Below are 20131 nucleotides of genomic sequence, written 5' to 3' on the forward strand. Positions count from 1 at the left end.
GCAGTTTTTTACCTTGGTTACATACTGACAATATCTAGGGAGCTTTAAAAATCCCTTACACTTGGCCCAAGAGGCAGGGAGGATGATTTAAATAGTCTGGTTTGGAATTTGGGTATCCGTGTTTTTTAAAGCTCTTTGGATGATTCTACTGCGGAGTCAGGGCTGGGAGCTGACTGTTGGGGAAATTTTCCTTTCTCCTCCTGAAGGGGGGTTGTTGCACAAGTATCTGGGTTCCATCTTCTCATATTGCACACTAAAATATATTCATTGCCTCTTCTCTGTATATAGCCAGGCTGGAGAGAATCATTCCTTCTCAAGTATGTCCTTCCACATTGACTTCGCAATTTATTTACTCCTGTCTCATCTTAAAAATCAAACCAAACCAAACCAGCTGACTGACCAACCAACCAAACAAGAAACTTTAGATTTCTTCTTCCTACCTGTGATGGCCGTTTTTACGCATCGAATGTAGTGGCCGGTTATCCAAACACGACTTGAAGCACCCTGTGATAGTATTTTGTAGAGGTGATTAGCATCTCCAGTCAGCTGACTTTAAGTCAAGAGCTTGTTCTCAGTATTCTGGGCGGGCATGCCTGATCGCATCAGCTGAAAGGCCTTAAAATCTCTTAAAAGCTTAGATTCCAAATGAAGGAGTACCACCTGTGGACTGCAGTGTCCATGTTCTGCCTGAGTTTCTAATCTGCCCTGATACAATCCAAATATCTAAAAAGAATTCAATACTTGTTGAGTCCATTTTTAAAAATTGGTTTCTGTCCCCATCATTCCACTGAAACAACCTACAGAAGTTATAATTGACCTTATGTTGCCAAACACATTGTTCGTTCTTTTTCCAAACGCTAAATTTTTAACTCTTTAATACTTAATTCTTGCTCTTTTGAAGTTGTGTTCTTTAAATGCTTATTTATTTTTGAGAAAGAAAAAAAACACAAATGTAAACGGGGAAGGGGCAGAGAGAGAGAGAGAGAGGACTCCAAGAAAGCTCTGCACTTTCAGAACAGAGCCCTAAGCAGAGCTTGATCTCATGAACCTGAGTTGAAATCAAGAGTTGGACGCTTAACCGACAAGCCACCCAGGTGTCCCTGAAATTGATTTAAATTGTGAAAAAAAAATACACAAAACAGTGTGTGGTTTAAATAATAATTCTTTTGCAAGTATACGTATAATCATCACACAGATTAAGAAATAGGACATTGCTAGTATCTTCGAAATCCCCTAAACACTATTCCCTAATGACACCTGCTTTATTCCTGCAGGAGAAAACCTATTCTTTCATGATAATCGATCCTTTAATTTTTTTCATGGCTCTTAGAACCATGCTGTATTTTGGCGGGCATTTTACTTTTCCTCCGTGTATTTGTGAAATGCATTCATATTGATATGTATAGTTCTGGCTTATTCATTTTTACTGTCTTGAATTATTCTGTTGCATTGCTGCACTACAAAATATCCATTTTATTACTGATGGATTTGGGGGTTGTTTAGAGTTTGGGGCTACCATGAATGATGCTGCTATAAATACACTTATAAGGATAATATTCAAAAGACTTAACGATGTTTATGGCAACGTCACACACCAGTCGCAAGTTGCCAAGACCATCTGAATGGAAGCTGGACACTGTACCAGTATGTATTGGCTAAATAACCATCTAGCGTACTTGAATAAGTGTGCTGACCAACATGTTCAAGAGGTTTTCTGATGGCTGTAGTTTTTCTGATGTCTGAGCGCCATCACTGAATTGTAGGGGATGGAAATCTTCAATATACAAGGAAATTTCTGGCTATTTTTAAAATGTTTGCACCAATTTATACTTATGTCATTGAACACTTAATGAGAATTCCATTCCAACATTTGGCTTCCTCAGACTAGATTTTTTTTTTTACTCATGTATGCACATATTATATCATTGTAGTTTAAATGGAATTACCCTGGAAAATAATATTTCTTAACCATTTGGATTTCTTCTCATCTAAAGTATCTGTCGAAGTGTTTTTCTTATATTTCTATTATGTTGTTTTTCTTTTACCTTTGATTTGTGTTATATATTTTTCACACTAGTCTATTTTTGCTCATTTATCTTATATATCAAATATCTTTTCTAATTTTTTGACTTTTTTAACAATCTCTTTATAGTGTCTGCGGAACAGAAGTCTTAACTTTTATGTAGTAGTATTTACCCAATTTTTCTTCTGGTTAGTGTACCTTGTTTAAGAAATCTTTTCCTCATCTAAGTTTATGAAATTATTTTTCTAAATTATCCTCCATAGGTTTTATAAATTCGCCTTTCATATTTAGGTCTTTAAAATTATATGGATTTTATTCTTGAAAACTGTGAGAGACAGGGTCCAATATCATTTATTTTTATTTTTTTAAGTGGCTACCCAATTGACTCCTGCTATTTTTTTTTAATATGAAATTTATTGTCAAATTGGTTTCCATACAACCTAGGGCTCCTCCCAACAGGTGCCCTCCTCAATGCCCATCACCCACCCTCCCCGCTCTCCCACTCCCCATCAACCCTCAGTATAATTCTCAGTTTTTAAGAGTCTCTTACGGTTTGGCTCTCTCCCTCTCTTTTTTTTTTTTCCTTCCCCTCTCCCATGGTCTTCTGTTAAGTTTCTCAAGATCCACCTAAGAGTGAAAACATGTGGTATCTGTCTTTCTCTCTATGACTTATTTCACTTAGCATAACACTCTCCAGTTCCATCCACGTGGCTACAAAAGGCCATATTTCATTCTTTCTCATTGCCAAGTAGTATTCCATTGTGTATATCAACCACAGTTTCTTTATCCATTCATCAGTTGATGGACATTTAGGCTCTTTCCATAATTTGGCTATTGTTGAGAGTGCTGCTATAAACATTGGGGTACAAGTGCCCCTATGCCTCAGCACTCCTGTATCCCTTGGGTAAATTCCTAGCAGTGCTATTGCTGGGTCATAGGGTAGATCTGTTTTTAATTTTTTGAGGAAACTCCACACTGTTTTCCAGAGTGGTTGCACCAGTTTGCATTCCCACTAACAGTGCAAGAGGGTTCCCATTTCTCCACATCCTCTCCAGAATCTATAGTCTCCTGGTATGTTCATTTTAGCCACTCTGACTGCCATGACATCCACATCTGAGTGTGGTTTTGATTTGTATTTCCCTGATGAGGAGTGACGTTGAGCATCTTTTCATGTGTCTATTGGCCGTCTGGATGTCTTCTTTAGAGAAGTGTCTATTCATGTTTTCTGCCCATTTCTTCACTGGATTATTTGTTTTTCGGGTGTGGAGTTTTATGAGTTCTTTATAGATTTTGGATATAGCCCTTTGCCTGATATGTCATTTGCAAAGGGAAGGGAATTAAAAGCAAAAATGAACTATTGGGGCCTCACAAAGATAAAAATCTTCTGCACTGCAAAGGAAACAATCAGCTAAACTAAAAGGCAACCAACAGAATGGGAAAAGATATTTGCAAATGACTCCTGCTATTTAATTGCAAATTCATGGGGATTTGCAGATCTGCTCCATCTCCTCTGTTGTATATAAAGTATGCATTGTGTGTAAGTATGCTGGTCTCACCATTTCGTTCCATTGTTCAATTTATGTATCCTGTGTCAGCACTATATTCTTAATTTCTATATATATATTTTAAAATTAATGTTTATTTTTGAGAGAGACAGAGAGAGAGAAACAGAGTGAGAGCAGGGGAGGGGTAGAGAGAGAGGGAGACACAGAATCCCAAGCAGGCTCCAGGCTCAGACCTGTCAGCACACAGCCCAACGTGGGGCTCGAACTCACAGACTGTGAGTTCATGACGTGAGCTGAAGTCGGACACTTAACTGTCTGAGCCACCCAGGCGTCCCTTAATTTCTGCATCTTTATAATGTCTCAATATCTTTCTTGGCCCTGTGTTTCAACATAAATTTTATAATCAGTGTATCAAATTTCTCACACACTTAAGAAATGTAATTGCATTGAATCAATGGAATTGCGGTTTGGGAAGAATTTCAGATCACTACTATATTCAGTTTTTCAATCAATGAACATTGTATTTAGCTCTTATTTAACATCTTAATTTTTTTTAACATTTATTTATTGCTGAGAGACAGAGAGAGACAGAACACAAGCAGGGGAGGAGCAGAGAAGGAGGGAGACACAGAATCTGAAGCAGACTCCAGGCTCTGAGCTGTCAGCACAAAGTCCGATGCGGGGCTTGAATCCACGAACCATGAGATCGTGACCTGAGCTAAAGTCGGATGCTTAACCAACTGAGCCACCCACGTGTCCTAGCTCTTATTTAATACCTTAATAAAATGTTATTGTTTTTTTGGTAGAGGTCTTTGAACTCCTTCATTAATTTATTCCTAGGCATTTGATACTTTTGATGCTAGTAAAAATCATTTCTTGAAATTTTCATCTTCTGATGATTTCTTGTTCACATTCAGAGAAGCAATTTATTTCTGTACAGTTTTTAAAATTAGTAAACTTGACAAATTTTCATATATTTACAAATTGTTGATTGTTTTGGATTTTCTACACACAAAGATGTATAATCTACAAATAATTATAGTTCTTTTCTCCTTTCTCACTTCTTACTCCTTTACTTGTCTTTTTCTTCTCTAGCCTTGACACAATGGCCGGAAACTCTCATAAAGGTATTGAAGAGAATGGTGATAAGAAGACATATTTGCTTTGTTTCTGGTCTCAAAGGAAAAGCCTTCTATCCATTTACCAGCAAGGTGTTGTTGTTGTTGTTGTTGTTGTTGTTGTTGTTTGGTTGTTTGGTTTTATTTGGTAGATAACAGTCAGCAGACTTAAAAAGTACTCTTCTATTTCAAGTGTGTTATAAAGTTTTTATTAGAAATGGATTTTGAATTTTATCAAATATGACCCAGCATCTTATGATTTTTGTAACTTAATATAGTAATGTACAAGATTTCATTAATTCATTTTCCAGCATTGAAAAAATCTTGTGTAACTGGGATAATTCGACTTGGTCATGATTCTTACCGCTTTCATACATTTCTAGGTATTTGGATCTTCGCGTATACATTATTTATCCTACCTGATAATGTTAACTTGGTCTTCTTTCTCCTCTGATTGTCACAGGTCTATTAATTTTATTGAACTTGTTTTCAAAGAATCAAATTGTTGGAAGGTCATTTTTTTATTGAGTAATCCATGGAAATATTCCTTAATTTTTACAAATAATAAAATTAAATTATTATATAAAATAAAAGATAAAATAAAAAATAAAATTTTATTTTATTTGGGATTGTCATTTAAACCGAGGAAAGGATTTCAACATTTTTATTATCATAATTTGAGTACTTTTTTAAAGTTTATTTCTTTATTTTGATAGAGAGAGAGAGAGAGCGCACAAGCAGCAGTGGGGCAGAGGGAGAGGGAGAGAGAGAGAATCCCAAACAGGGTCCACACTATGCAGCGCTTGATGAGGGGCTTGAACTCATGAACATGTGACATCATGACCTGAGCTGAAATCAAGAGTCGTATGCTTAACAGACTGATCCACCCAGGTGCCCTGTTATTACTTTTTAATAGAAAACTATTTCAGCTCAATTTCCCATAAAAGCTTTAAAATGTAGATATAAGGACTTTTCAGCTTGTAAATGCCTAGATAATAAAGTCAAAAATTCAAACTCATTACTCATCATCTAATTACAACCTTTTAGAGATCTTATTATCTTCAAAAACTGTTCTAAGATACTTGTTTTACCTAAGAATGCTCTTTAAACATTTTTTTTCTTAATGTGTATTCATTTTTTGACAGACAGAGACAGCACGAGTGGGGGAGAGACAGACAGAGAGGGAGACACAGAATGTGAAGCAGGCTCCAGGCTCGAAGATGCTAGCACACACCTGACGTGGGGATTGAACCTATGAACCATGAGATCATGACCTGACCTGAAGTCAGATGCTTAACCGACTGAGCTGCTCAGGCGCCCCTTTCCTAAGAATACTCTTAAGAGTTTACCTTAAGTATATTAGATACTACACTGGATACTACACGTGATCTTAGTCAAAAGGCCAAGAAGTAATACCATATCAGATAAAACCTGATCAATCAGTGTCAATATATTCGTAAATTTAGTTATTTTATAGACATAAATAGGAAAGTAAAAATTCAAGTTAAATAAATCCCCTATGCTGTTTTAAGGTTAAGAAATGATATACAACTTTCTTGCCATAAAAAGAAACTTATCAAAGAATATAAAAAACACATAAGCTTACTCAAAGCTGTCCCCAAATCATTAAAAAAGGAAAATTTGAACATTGACAAGAATAACAGTTTCAATGAATTAAAACACATCAAATTTTGAATCACTAAATTCTACCCCTGAAATCAATATTATACTATATGTTAACTAAAATTTAAATAAAAATTTGAGACAATAAAAAGTAAAAAAACAAAACATGTCAAATTTGTTTCAATCCTTGAGTTAGCAATGATAATAAAAATAAAAGCATAAACTTTGTGGTCTTCTTTGGAGGATGATAGGGATTACTTTTTTTGAAAAAATGGTAAGCAGTTAAACAAAATTGTCCAATCTTCTCTGCCTTTATCCTAACTTTCCTATACAAACTATTCTACTCAGTAATCAAATGTTGGTTGAGGGGAAATTTATCTTTTTAACAGTATTCCAAGAAGAAATGCTGATTGAAGTAGAATATCACCATTTTGTGAAATTTAATTAATGGGTCTCTTCTAGGCATTGAGCACCAGTGGCTGGAAATAGGACAAATATGAAAGACAGCCAAATACTATATACCTCTCAACAGAGGAATATAATGCCAACCTTTGAGTTTGAACATGAATCAGGTCAAATCTGTAGAGCAAAAGACCAAGTTACAGGCAATAAAGGACAGAAAAACTTGTTAACCACCCTGTGAGTATGCAATCAGCAAAAACCAGATTTGGTAGAAAGACCAGATTTCTTCAAAAAGTATGATGCTCTGAAAAAAAAAAAAAAAAAAAAAAAAAGAGGTGGGGGGGAGAATACATAGATTAAAAGAGGCTTAGAAAACATTTAAAAAATAATATCACCCCCATTTTGTTTATTAGGCAGATGTCAATGATAAACCAGGAATTAATTATCATAAAAATAAGGCTGGTGATTACATTTAGGGTTTGGGAGGATTTCGTGACAGGGGAGGGTTACATGGAGGACTTATGAGATGACTGGCAAAGTTTCAGTTCTTGACCTGGGTGGTGGTTACAAAAGTATCTGATAGACAATAATTTATTAAGCTATATGTTTGTTTAATTCTGTTTTCTGTATTTGTGCTACGTTTAAAATTTATTTTTTAAACTCGGTGAGTGAATGTATTTATGATATAATTTTCAGCGGAAATGTTGTGAAAAGTTCTATTTCTGTAATAAAGCATCACTTTATCAAGTTGATAAACACAAGAAGTCAAAGGTGACATTTTCAATATTTATTGGTAAGGCTGAGGCAACAGCCTTTATACAGCACAATTTGCATAAGTTATCAAGATACATCTTGTATACAATCACAAAACCAAGACATATTTTTACATAAGGTAAAACTCAAGACAGATTTACAAGCATTTTTAATACAATTCTCGTATATTTCAATTCAATGTATACAACCTTTAGCCCAAGAGTTTGTATTTGTTCATTAGATTTTCCAGAGAGATTTGGGTAGAACAGAAAAGAACACATTAGCAAATCACCAACATGGCATGCAACATGTAGTTAGAAACAAGACATATCTCCAAGTACTTTATTTTTTATTTTGAAATCAATTTTATTAGATTTTTATTCTTTCAGACAAGAATGTTTTCCATTAATATCAGATGTGTTTTTGTTAGGATATTAGCACACACATTAATCATAGTGGGAGCACCTGAGCACATCACCGACAAATATACAGACACAATCAAACGATAATCATATTCACATGCTGAATGCCAAATGAAATTATTATTTCAACTTTGTCTATTTTACCAAATGTATAGGTATGTACAGGGTAACGATTTAAGAAAATGCTCTCAATCTACATTTCAGATAAGGAATCATTGGATTAAATGATTTTTACTTAATGGGCTTCTTTAATAATAACAACAACATGGAACATACAGAAAACATCAATGTGTCATATTCAATGAGAATATCTGTTTCACTCATTCATTTTTTGTATTACATCAAAGGCAAGTAATTATTAAAGAGACGGCTAATGATTATTCATCGAGCTTTCTGTCACTTCCATCTCAAGCTCAACAAGAGGGCAACTCACTCTGTCACATGTAGAGTTATAAACATATATATATATATAGCTGTAGTTGGCTGCTTTGGGAATATTAGACATTATAGCAATGAAAATAAGTTTTTAAAAATATTGTTAGTTATGATTTAAATAATAAAGTAAAAAAATACTATAAACATCTTTATGATATCTTAATGAAATGAAACATTGGTCAAATAATTTCTAATAAATTGGGCACAATATAATATATAATTTTATTTCACTTCACAGGACCACCGACCTAGTGTCACTACCACTATTACCGCTATCATCACAACATTCCTATAGAAAGAATCGGTATCAGCTGGTTACCAGCTATAATATTCCCACAATATGACTATTTTAATGTGTGTGATCCACAAAACTAATCCCACTGATATGTTGAAAATATGCATTTATTAGTACGGTTAATTACAACATGGGCACATTAAGGAGCAAAGACCATCCCTGCTCCTTAATCTTGGAAACTGTTCTTTTCAACAGAAATGGTAAAGAAAGAGTTCAGAGTCACCAAAAGTCTTCCTAATCTTAAGTAAAAATAAGGGAAACACCAACTTCTTGCTCAAACTGTTATCTATGTCTGTAACGACCATCCTAGAAGTCCCCGTCTTTTGTAAAAATTCACTCTGTGCTTTTGCTTCTACAGCTAAAAGTTCCTTAGGACCCAATTTTAAACCAAGAAGCAACTCCAGTCTCTGACGATTCGATGACATAGTGGGAAAAATTAAGATGCTTTTCAAAATATAGGTGTTGTACTTGGACTGATCACATATTATTATTTAGAAATTACAAACTTTGTCATCAGTCGGATAAAAAAAAAGCTGATTCCAAAAAAATAAAATAAAATAAAAAGTGGAAAATCATGTGCTGTGAGATATACAAAAAAGTAAAAAACACCAGGAGCCCTATTTGCAATTAAAAAAGAAATTGTTTTGTTGTAAGAAGGGTAATCAACATCATTCAGAAGAAATGCATTTGTTCAAGGATCAGTGTTGCATAGAATAATTCCAGCACAACTTAGGATTTTGGTCAGTGGCAAACTTGGCACACTTTGGCAGGATCTTATGCTCTCTGAAGGGGGATGCTGGTGCACAAAAAGCCATGTCATTAGCTCTCTTGATTGACCTGGCCCCTTCCGTCACTAGTTCCTCAGAACAAAGGGGCACCTGTAATGCAAAGACTCCTACTCTTTCAGGTCAAATAGCTACCAAGGGATGATCTTTGTTTTTGGTGGCACCTCATTTGTATTATTCTAAAATAAATTTGCAACTGGAATGAAGTAAAACTTACTGCTCCTACGACCTCCCCTGCATACTTCTGGGTGTGAGTGGCTGCAGAAGAGGACCTAGCGTGAGCTAGAGTGTCCTTTTAAGGGCAAAGAGCAGAACCTTTTTGTGTCAGAAAGAGATCTTCCTGAATCCTTCTCTTCCCCAATTATGAATGATGATTATAAGCTCCCTAAAGTGCTAACTTCTGCCGGCGATATCCATAGCAACCATCAGCAGATCTAGCTGTCTCTAAAAATAAAATCCTAGCAATATCGAATCTTCAGCAATCCCCTCCCCTGCGTGCTCGTTTTAAAGCAGTATCAATTGGTAAATGACACTGCGATATCAGGGAGGGGAGGGGAAAAAAATACAGGGAAGAAAAGTGTTAGCTTTCTTAGACTGGGGAAGAGTGAATTTCTATTTCTTTATGAATATAATAAAGATAGCCTGGCATTTATTAGAAATTGTTTTCTTTTTAATGTTTTACATTAAATCAATTCCTCTCAAATTTCAAGTATGTTTTTCTTTAAAAAATGAGAAAATTCAACATCCAACCAGTATATTTGGGGATGATTTCTCTAAACCCGTGGAAATCCCACCTTTGAATAAAGAAGCAGCTTTTAAAACTCAGAACAGTCTGAGAACCAATTTATTTTGGGGTAGGATAAGGTAAGTAGGTTCATTTCATTTATAATAACTCGATTTGCAAATCATTTTGATTTAATTCTTCACCTTTTTGCAGGTTCAACACCAGGTTATATTTTAAAGAAAAAAATAGTTTTGGAGCTAATATACTACTTTTATCCAAGTCAATGCTGACCATTGGTATGGAGGATGTTTTTGCATATAAAATTTGAGAAATAAAGAGCTGCATAACAATTATTCCTCACTTATATCTATAAAACTGTATCTGGAAATGTGCTTTCTTTTTTCTCACAGTTCACTTGGTTTGATCATCCCCACATCCCATTAGGAAAGCTAAGAATATGTAATTATATTTATCCTACAAATAAGAAACCTGGGGAAAAGTGACTTGAAGGGACATGTGCAAGGTGACACAGTCAGTGGCAGGACCAAGACAGAAGCTGGGCTTTTAATCTCAGCTCAGTGTATTTCCTGTTGGTTGATGGAGAAGAGGATGCTTCATTTTAATGACTTAGGCATTGGTTCTTTTATTCTGCATTATTAAAATAGCTCGTTATATTTTACTCTCAATATACTGTTGACTTTTCGCATATTTTCCCAGTATTGACAAGCTTCATCACTGCGATATTGTCACTAAAGGAGGAAAATGGAACACTAGAGAGAACTTAAGTTTGGTGTCATTGTACAATCAGTTAATGCGCTAAGGGAAAAAAAAGCATTATGGAAGAACAGGAAATGACACCAATTAAAGAATCGATGTCACAGATTAATATGATGTGTTTTCCAGAGGAAGAATTTATCCTCCTTCAATACATCACTCAAGAGAAAGGAAATACGTGGAATGACACATTTATTTGCACTTGCACAAAGAACAACTTATCATGCTTCCTAGAACATACCATTTTAGTCTATGTTCTTTGGTATGTTGAAAATGTAATGGTAAGTTATGGAGATTTTGATGTTTTCAACCAAGGTTCCAATATTTTTGTGGGGCAACATTCATTGTTAGCCAATCATGGCTTTATTTCTAAATAAACATAGGTCCATTTCTACTTAGTATTATCTTCACTCTACATTATTTCAAATTATACAAATGTGCTTTTACAACATGAATTCCAAAGTTGGTGTTGTTCACGCTTGTAACATTTAGACATAGAGAAAATCTAAAAGCCATCATTTCCCCATTTCCAGTACCTTTTCCTCATGAACACAACCACCTCCCTCTTAGTCTTGAACACATCCTGTAGTTGAGTCCTGTGTTGGAATCTAAACACAGTAAGTTGTCGGAGAAAATAAGGTGAAGAAGAAAGATTTGTAGACGTCCAAAAATTGTGATTTGTTACGTCAGTTCTTTCCTTTCAACCAAGATTCTTTTGCATAAAGAATAAACTCTGCATTAGAAACCATATTAATAGTTGAGCATTTGCCTTTAGCTATAGGGCAACTCTGCTCAAAATCACCATTAATCTGCATTAAGTAACCAAGATAGCTCTCACTGTTTGTCTTGACAGCCACACGCAATCCTTTTTTTTTTTTTTTTTTGGTCCCTAAAACAGGAACTTCTTCATCTGAGTTTTTTACTGTGTTCCACAACAAAACATTTACAAGACTTTGTTTTTGGGTGCCGTTCCTCCTTTCACGTTTACCCCCCAAAACGTGAATAGAATAGTATCCAACTGTCGTCTTGATTTGAGATCATTTAGAACAGTTTCCATACCCTGAGCAGACACATTTCTTCAATGGGTTTGAGTAGGACTGACCAAAAGTTTGTGCCAGTTGACTATTCTTTTTCTCAGATCCACTTTGTCAAGCCAGATACAGGCTTCGCCAATCAAGGTCTTTTTCATAAACTTCCCTCCGTTAGAGAAAAGTAAAATCTAGAAAAAAGAGCCAAAGTTATATGTACTTGCATACATTTTTCAACCTTTTTAAAAGGACATTTGATCATCAAAGAAATAACACAGACAAGAAAGGGTAAGAGGAAGTAGCAACTATACTTGTAAGATAACTAATCCTCAAGATATCCTCAAAAGATGTGCATAGTATTAATTAATTCACACCAGCATTTCCCAAAGGAAAAGCCACATCCAGGAGGATATGAGAATTTTAGATAAGACATGTATTAACAGCTCATTCTGACTAGGTTTATGCTTAATTGAATAGAACATTTCTCAGAAGAACTTGCTAGGTACATTTTCTAGTAGTTTATGAAATATGCACCAACATACAAAATTGTTTGAGTGCTGAGCAAATGAATAAGAACTCACAAGGCAGAGAAAATACAACAGTAATTTTATTTAGCATTTAATTTACTGGTGATTTTACTACAGTGTGTACTTCGGAAGTGATTTCTTGTCATATGTAGAACTTATATTAGTTGAAATGCCATAGGATCTCACACTCAAGACAGTTTTTTTTTTCTTCCAGAGATGAGTTGAAGAAAGGTAGAGAGTGTCAGTGTTAACCATTAATCCTTGACAGTTCTCTCTTGCTTTCTTTTCAGAATCTCCTTTAGAGAATTCATCTTTATTCTTGGCTAAAACTTTACTTTTATGTTTCTGACTTCAAAATATACATTTATGATTATTTCTTCTGGGCCCTGGTTTTGGGATTGTATACGGCATTGTATATCTTCACCTGGATCCTGCTTTCTTATTACATTTATCACATTTCAGACAAATGTGTAATCTTTCTCCCTCGTAGTCCTGTCTCTAACTACTTAATCTCTGTAGAAGACACATTCGCTCACACAGACTTCAGAGCATCTTTTGCTTTTTTAAAATTTCTTTCCACTGTAATACCTTTTAATACCCTCAATGCAGCTTTAACTTTGTAATATTTCTTATATGTGTCTCTAGTGTGCCCTTCAGGGCCATTACCACGGTCTTACTCTTCCCATATTTTTTTATCTCTTTCCTCCCACCTCGGTTTCCCTCTTTCGTTCCTTGTTCCTACATCTAATGAAGACATACTACGTAAAACACTGTATTATGTTGTAGAACAAAGAGCAATGAAAGCCAGGCCTTGCCCTAGAGGAGCAGAGAGGGGGAAAGCAGTGACCAGTAGGGGTATAAATGATTATGCAGCACAGATTAGGATTGGTAACCTGGTAAGATTAGCAAAATACTGTGCGAATGAGGCATGATGAATTGCACGTAGGGTCATCAGTAGAGGGCAGAGTTCATCCTAAAAGACTTGGGAATAGTAAGATGGGTGGAGAGGGATGAAGAAGACAATATTGAAGGGAAGAAAAATATGAGCAAACCGTTGGAGGCTTAACCTGATTTGAAAAGATTGTGGTGTGGCTGGAGTATAGAGTGTGTTGTAAAGTATACAAAGAGATGAAATTAAACCAACACTCTTAGAGTTCGCGTGAGAGGACTATGGATGAGTCAGGATGTAGATGAATCACTGAAGGCTTTGATGTAACCTGCCGGCCAGTGTTTCTGTCTGTCTGTCTGTCTACCTACCTACCCGCCTATTCTTAATTCAAGTATACTTAACATTCATTATATTAGTTTCAGGTGTACAACATAAGGATTCAGCAATGCTATACACTGCTCAGTGCTCATCACAGTAAGTACACTCTCAATTGCCTTCACTATTTCACTCACCCCCGGGGCCCTCTTACTCAGTGTTTTTAAAAGATGCCTCTGCCAGCAGCGCGATGAAGTGAATTAAGAGGGGAAGACATTGATGGCAATGAGGCCAGCTACACTGCTAAGATGATCTGAGTAATAAAGATGAAAACTCAGAGGATTAGTGGCTGTGAGCATGGAAATAAATCTATATAAAATAAACTGAGTAAACAGAATAGAGAAGATTCGGGAGCTAACTGGATGGGTGAGTGAGCTGCAGACTTCTTAAAGGCCCTTGGAAAGAAACCTCTAAGACTGAATTAACTTGTAAAATGTCACACACGATATGATCGGTATACACATATTAAATAATTGAATGGAAAATAAATACTGTACACACAAAAAGAGTAACTGCATGGTATACAGTTACCTGAAGAGAATGCCCAGCAGGACTGAGGCTGAATCTAAAAGTTTCATTGAATGAAGGCTCTCTATCATGTCTGCAAACTCTTGTTTTTTTCTTGATCACTTTCTTCTGGGTAGAGATGTTCATCACATATATTTTTACATATAAATCTGAAAAGAAGAATTCAGCTTGTAAAATGTCCATTACTCATACAATTTTCTATTGAAAGAATTATAATTGTACACTGGGAGTTATCCTATATTTTAAACAAAGCCAGCAGAACGTGCTCAATTTGTTTCAGACAACATAAAGTGATTAAAAGACACACCAATTTTCTTAGCAATTTGAATGTGTTTTCCCGTTGTATGATAAACACATTACTCTGTTTCTGTGTTGAGAAAAATTATCTAAAAATTAGTAGAATATCAACGTGTTCTATATAAGAGAGGGTAATCCTTATTTCACATTTTTTTTCAGATATACTCGGCATACAGCCCCAATTTTACTTTGAATTTTCCAGATTATTTAGGACATATTCCTACAGAACTCCTAGATATTTTATACTTCTCATTATCATAAAATTAGATACCTGGTAAGTGATCAGGAGACTTAAATTTGTAGGTGATATTTCTGCATTGGAGAATCTCAACTATCAGTTGTTCACCATCTGTCTTCATTTCCTTCTTCAGTGCAATCTTAATTTCTCCCATTACCTGAGTTTTGACTGGAAAAAGTTAAGAAAAATGGTAAGGAATATGAAATGACATCTATTCAATGTTTCATTCAATAATTCATACATACATTCATTTACTGAGTGTTTATCAAGCGCTGAACACTTCATTGTATCCTGTGGATATACAGATGAATAAAACACAGTCCAAGCCCTTAAGGAGTGACAGATTTCATGGGGAGACCAATAAATTCTACACTTACAACAAAGTGTGCTAAGTATGATGACAGGCTAGGAAAAGGTAGGTATGGAGGAAATGCAAGTAGGTGTTACTCAGCTGTAGATTATTAGGCCAAAAGAGGAAAGAGATGAGACTATAATAAGACATACATAAAATCAATAGAATCCAGGGGCACGGGGGTGGCTCATTCAGTTAAGGGTCTGACTTTAGGTTTTGGCTCAGGCCATGGTCACAATGTTTCATGGGTTCCGTGGGTTCAAGACCTGCATGGGGCTCTTGCTGACAGCTGGGAGTCTGCTTCAGATTCTCTCTCTCCCTTTCTCTCTATGCCCTTACCCTGCTCATGTTGTCTCTCTCTCTCAAAATAAATAAATAACTTGCAAATTTTTTTTAAATAATAGAATTCTAATATAATTTATAGGAAATAAATCATATGAAATACAAGAAGTTGTTTGCTAACAATTGCTCGTTACAAGGCTTTCTCAAGAACACTTGCTACCATAACTAAATGTCATTGTATGTTATTTATACTTTCTTCCTATTTCTTTTATGGAAGACATAGCTAAGAAGAATTCATGTAGTGATGACATTACACAAAGGAAAATACAATGTGTGGTTTAAATGAATCCAATGTATTTCTTTCAAGTGTTATCTTGGATCCTTGTATTACTGAAGAAGCCATTCATGATCACTCATGATTCTTTAATGATTCACCCTTTCTTCTGTCAATTCATACATTCATCCACTTATTTAGTCACTGACAAGTACTTTATTTCCCACGCTGCCCTATGATAAACACTCTGTTAGGAAGAATGGAGCCAAACATGCATGCTTATTGGTTTTATGATTTTTTCCACCTGTTGGGAAGAAAGTGTTAATGGATTATTTTCATCAATAAGTACATAATTAGAAAAAAACCCAACAAGGTTATAAAATATGAGAGCATGATTCCAAGAGAGCCTGAGGAAGTACTGCTTGAGCTGAAACCAGGACAAGAAAGAATTAACCAGCTGAAATGGATTAAGAACATTCTACAGAGAAGGAACTGTGTGTTCACAAAAGGGAACATCATGGGACTGAGGAACTAAATAAATGTCCCTGTGGTTATGACATATTGTTAATTGGCGCCTTGTTAAGAATTTGGTTTTTATCTTTAGAACAATAGGAACCTGTTGAAGGTTTTTTAAGTTTGGATGTAGATCACTTGCTCTCAAACATCTTGGTTTCACACATCGTTATAGTCTTAAAAATAAAATGGGAGTTTCTTAGGGTGCCTGGGTGGCTCAGTCAGTTAAGCGTCCAACTGTGGCTCAGGTCATGGTCTCATCGCTTGCGCGTTCAAGCCGCATGTGGGGCTCTGTGCTGATGCTCAGAGACCAGAGCATTGAAATTCTGTGTCTCCCTCTCTCTCTGCCCCTCCCCCACTCACGCACTCACGCTCTCTTTCTCTCTCTCTCAAAAATAAAATAAAAACATTAAAAAAAATTTAAATGGGAGTTCCTCAAAGAACCATTGTATGTATTACAGCTATCAATATTAGAAATTTTAAATTTCTAACTAAAATGCAAAATTGGATATTTAAAATTGGATATCACTTAAAATGATAATATACTTACAATATTTTAATGGAAAATCACCATATTTCCCAAAATAAAAAATACATAGTGAGGAATTCTGCCTCACATTTTTCCAAATTTCATTACTGTTTTGCTTAATAAGGAAAGCTGGATTCCCATGCCTGTTTCTATATTACATCCAACTCAATAAGTTGTTTTAGTTGAAATATATGAAGAAAGTCCACTCTCATACAAATAGTTGGAAAAGGGAGGAATATTTTAATACCCTCTTTAGATAATGTTAATCTTTGATGCTACATTAAAACTTGACAAGTGGTAATTTCTTAAATAAGACAAGGGATAATTTCTGAAATCATATCAAGGAACTTTCTGAACTGTTACTTTAAAATACACCAGTCTATCTTGCATTTTGAATGGATCTTTTAACTATGCCTGATTTGATAACCTCATATTGTTCATTTTGGAAAACACTGGTTCACTGAGCTATGAAGGTCTTGTTGACACATTTCATAAAATATTTGAAGCACACATGTTAATATCATCACCAATATCATCAAGAAGTTCTTTGAAATTGAGAAACTTCCAAGTTCAGGAATGCAAGTTTTCCAAAGTTCTATTTTTTATTTAAAAGCTGAATTTTATAATTGATGACTACTGTCACTTGTTTTTCTTAAAGGGAAAAGCTCATTTTGTAAATTTTTCAGAATAAGTGGCATGTGTCTATGAGTTATTCTTTCTAGTAGAAATTACATTGCATATTTAAAAGGGCTAGTTGAGCTTGCAATGCAAAAAAAAAAAATGCACAGACTTCCTCAAGTCAATGGTCATAATTAGACATGCAGCACAAATGCTTTAGATGTATTCCCCATGTCATCACACAGATTTAGAAAGACAGGTACTTTCTAATACATAATTTTAGTATATTAAATTATAATATTTTGGTATATTTAAAAATAATTTTGATCTCATGGATACACTTGAATAAAGTACAGAATACAGAACATAGTTGAGTCAACTTTGAGAGGAAATTAGAGTAACAAAAGCATTTGCGCAAAATTGTACAAATACTGGATTGTAGTTATTCAATCCTTTTGATTGAATTTTGTTATATTTTGGGGATATGCTGTTTTGATTTTTTTCTTTCCTGGATCAATGGTTTGATCAAGTTAATTTACATTTTTGTCCAGATGTATGCAGACATGTAGAAAAATATCTATCAATACCAATAACTAAGGTGCAAAAATACAGAAAATCATCCTCTATACTGAAACATAAATCTTCTAGATATAGTTACATCATAATAATTTAGCAACCAATGACTATCGATACTTCAGAGTAGTTAGATGTTAGCTTTGCCCTCAAGAAACTCAAGAAAATAAGACTCAGGGCAGGGGTTTTATATACAGCTGGAATGTCTTTTGAGTGTCAAGCCTACCGTTTTAAGCATAAAAGAACTCAAGAATTCTACACAAAGATTGATTCTCTGAGAAATACAAGGGGGATGCATTTCGTTAAACCAAAGAGAAAACTAGAGAAACTTCAGTGCAATCAGTGACGGTGAGTATTTAATGTATTTAATTATGAGGCTAAGGATAAAGCAGGACTGAGGGCACAGGTGCGTGGAAGAACAGCATTTGTTGTGTATTCCAAGAGTGGTAAGAATACAACAAAAAATGGATGGATGGGGAAGGAGAAAACGCAGAAAGTGAAATGAGACTATTGATTTTTGTATAGGCGATAGGTAGGTAACAAAGGGTGCAATTAAAAATTGACAAATCACATAGTAAGTGTTGAGGTAAGAAGAGCAAGAATTATAAATGGTGTATATAAAAAGAAAATCATTAAATATATGAATCCTTAATTACAGAAGAAATTTTTACAAATCAAAGACACCAAATGGAAGAAGAAATACAACAAATATACACAACAATTATAAAACAAAATGCAGAGTTGCAAACACATCTACCATATCAGTAAATACAAACAGGTTTAGCTAGCCTTTTTAATTTAATTTATTTTTTATTTATTCATTTTTTTTTTATTTTAGAGAGAGAGAAAGAGTGCACGAGTGGGGGACAGGGGCAGAGGGCAAAAGAAACAGAATCCCAAGCAGCCTTCACACCCAGCGTGGAGCCCAATGCTGGACTCAATCCTAGGACCCTGGGATCAGACCTGAGCTGAAATCAAGAGTCACATATTCAATCGCTTGAGCCACCCAGGCGCCCCTAGCTACCCTATTTTTAAAATGACTTTCAGACTGGCTCATAAAGCAAAGCTTACCTTTATGTTAAAATGTAGTTTTGTTTCTAACAGTCAAAAATACATAAATTATAAGCATGTCAGGTATATGGAAACAATAAGAGAGTTGGGGCTGAACTCTTATTATCAGACAATAAGTTTTATAAAATGAAACTACAAACATTAATCACACACAAAAAGGCTTCAATTAAATAATTGTTGGGGGAATGGCAAAATATAATGAGAAAATACAAAAGTTCTGAAAAATAATGATAATGGAAATACCATAAGTATCAGAATCTTAGAAAGTTACAGTAATGATGAGAGGAAAATCAATAGTCTTAAATGCCTATATCATTTAAAGCATTTATAAAAAAACACATATGCATTAATATTCTATCAAAAATTTTTATACAAGTGATTTAAACTTCCAACTCTAAAAGTTAGAAAAAGAGCAAAGTGAAACAAAAGAAACTGCAAAGAAGGAAAGAATAGAGATATACACTAAAATTAAAGAGGTAAAGAATAGAAAAATAGATAAAATTAATGAATCAGAATTCTGATACTCTGAATAGTATCAACAAAACAAAAAACAATAGTGAATTTACTCAGTGATGTGTGGTCTCTTAACATTCTTATTCAGAAATCACCTCTGGCCGCTTAACCATGACACTACTCTCCTCTCGGTGACTTGCTATAAACATTTACGGTCATGAATATACCCTAATACTATCAGGTCATATTCTGTTTACACATTCATGACAGATAGAAACTGAAAACATCATCTAATATATTTCTTCGAACTTCCAAGCGAGCATCCAATTCTGGTTACTTAACCATTTTAAGGAAGCATAAATAAGCCCATTCAAATCATTCTGTGTTATATATATATAAAAAAAAAAAAAAAAAAACTTCACAGGCAAGTAATTTTCAATATAAAAATGAGAAAATGGGACAGATCTTAGAAACTCTTTTCTTTAATATCTAGAGACATTAGGTGAAAAAAAGTAAAATTAGAAAAAGTGTTAACAAGTAGTAACTGAACAAGGAATAGGCTACAGTCTCCCGCTGGCAACCCCCAAAAAGTTCCGTGTAGGAGTGGAAAGGGGGATTCTGGGAAAGCACAGTTTAGCAGGATTCCTGAGCACAAAAATCTTGTATCACAAAATCTTGCTGGGAAAAGGGTTGACAAAACGCTTAGTATTACCACCAAATCCCCA

General features: G+C 34.8%; 1 protein-coding gene across 6 annotated transcripts in view; it reads right to left on the reverse strand.

Annotated features, from left to right (window-relative positions):
* Window positions 1–7443: 7443 nt before the first annotated feature.
* The window catches only part of PCLO (piccolo presynaptic cytomatrix protein), a 419978-nt gene continuing 407290 nt past the window's right edge, over window positions 7444–20131 (reverse strand). For all 6 annotated transcript variants that reach the window (XM_045494642.1, XM_045494638.1, XM_045494641.1 and 3 more), the window contains 3 exons: window positions 14775–14909; window positions 14210–14355; window positions 7444–12078 (listed from right to left, as the gene is read on the reverse strand). In XM_045494642.1, the coding sequence (XP_045350598.1) occupies window positions 11938–12078; window positions 14210–14355; window positions 14775–14909 (422 nt within the window). In that variant the 3' untranslated portion in view covers window positions 7444–11937. The remainder of the gene's footprint in view (window positions 12079–14209; window positions 14356–14774; window positions 14910–20131) is intronic.

This window comes from Leopardus geoffroyi, chromosome A2 (genome assembly GCF_018350155.1).
Source record: "Leopardus geoffroyi isolate Oge1 chromosome A2, O.geoffroyi_Oge1_pat1.0, whole genome shotgun sequence".
Lineage (NCBI taxonomy): Eukaryota > Metazoa > Chordata > Mammalia > Carnivora > Felidae > Leopardus > Leopardus geoffroyi.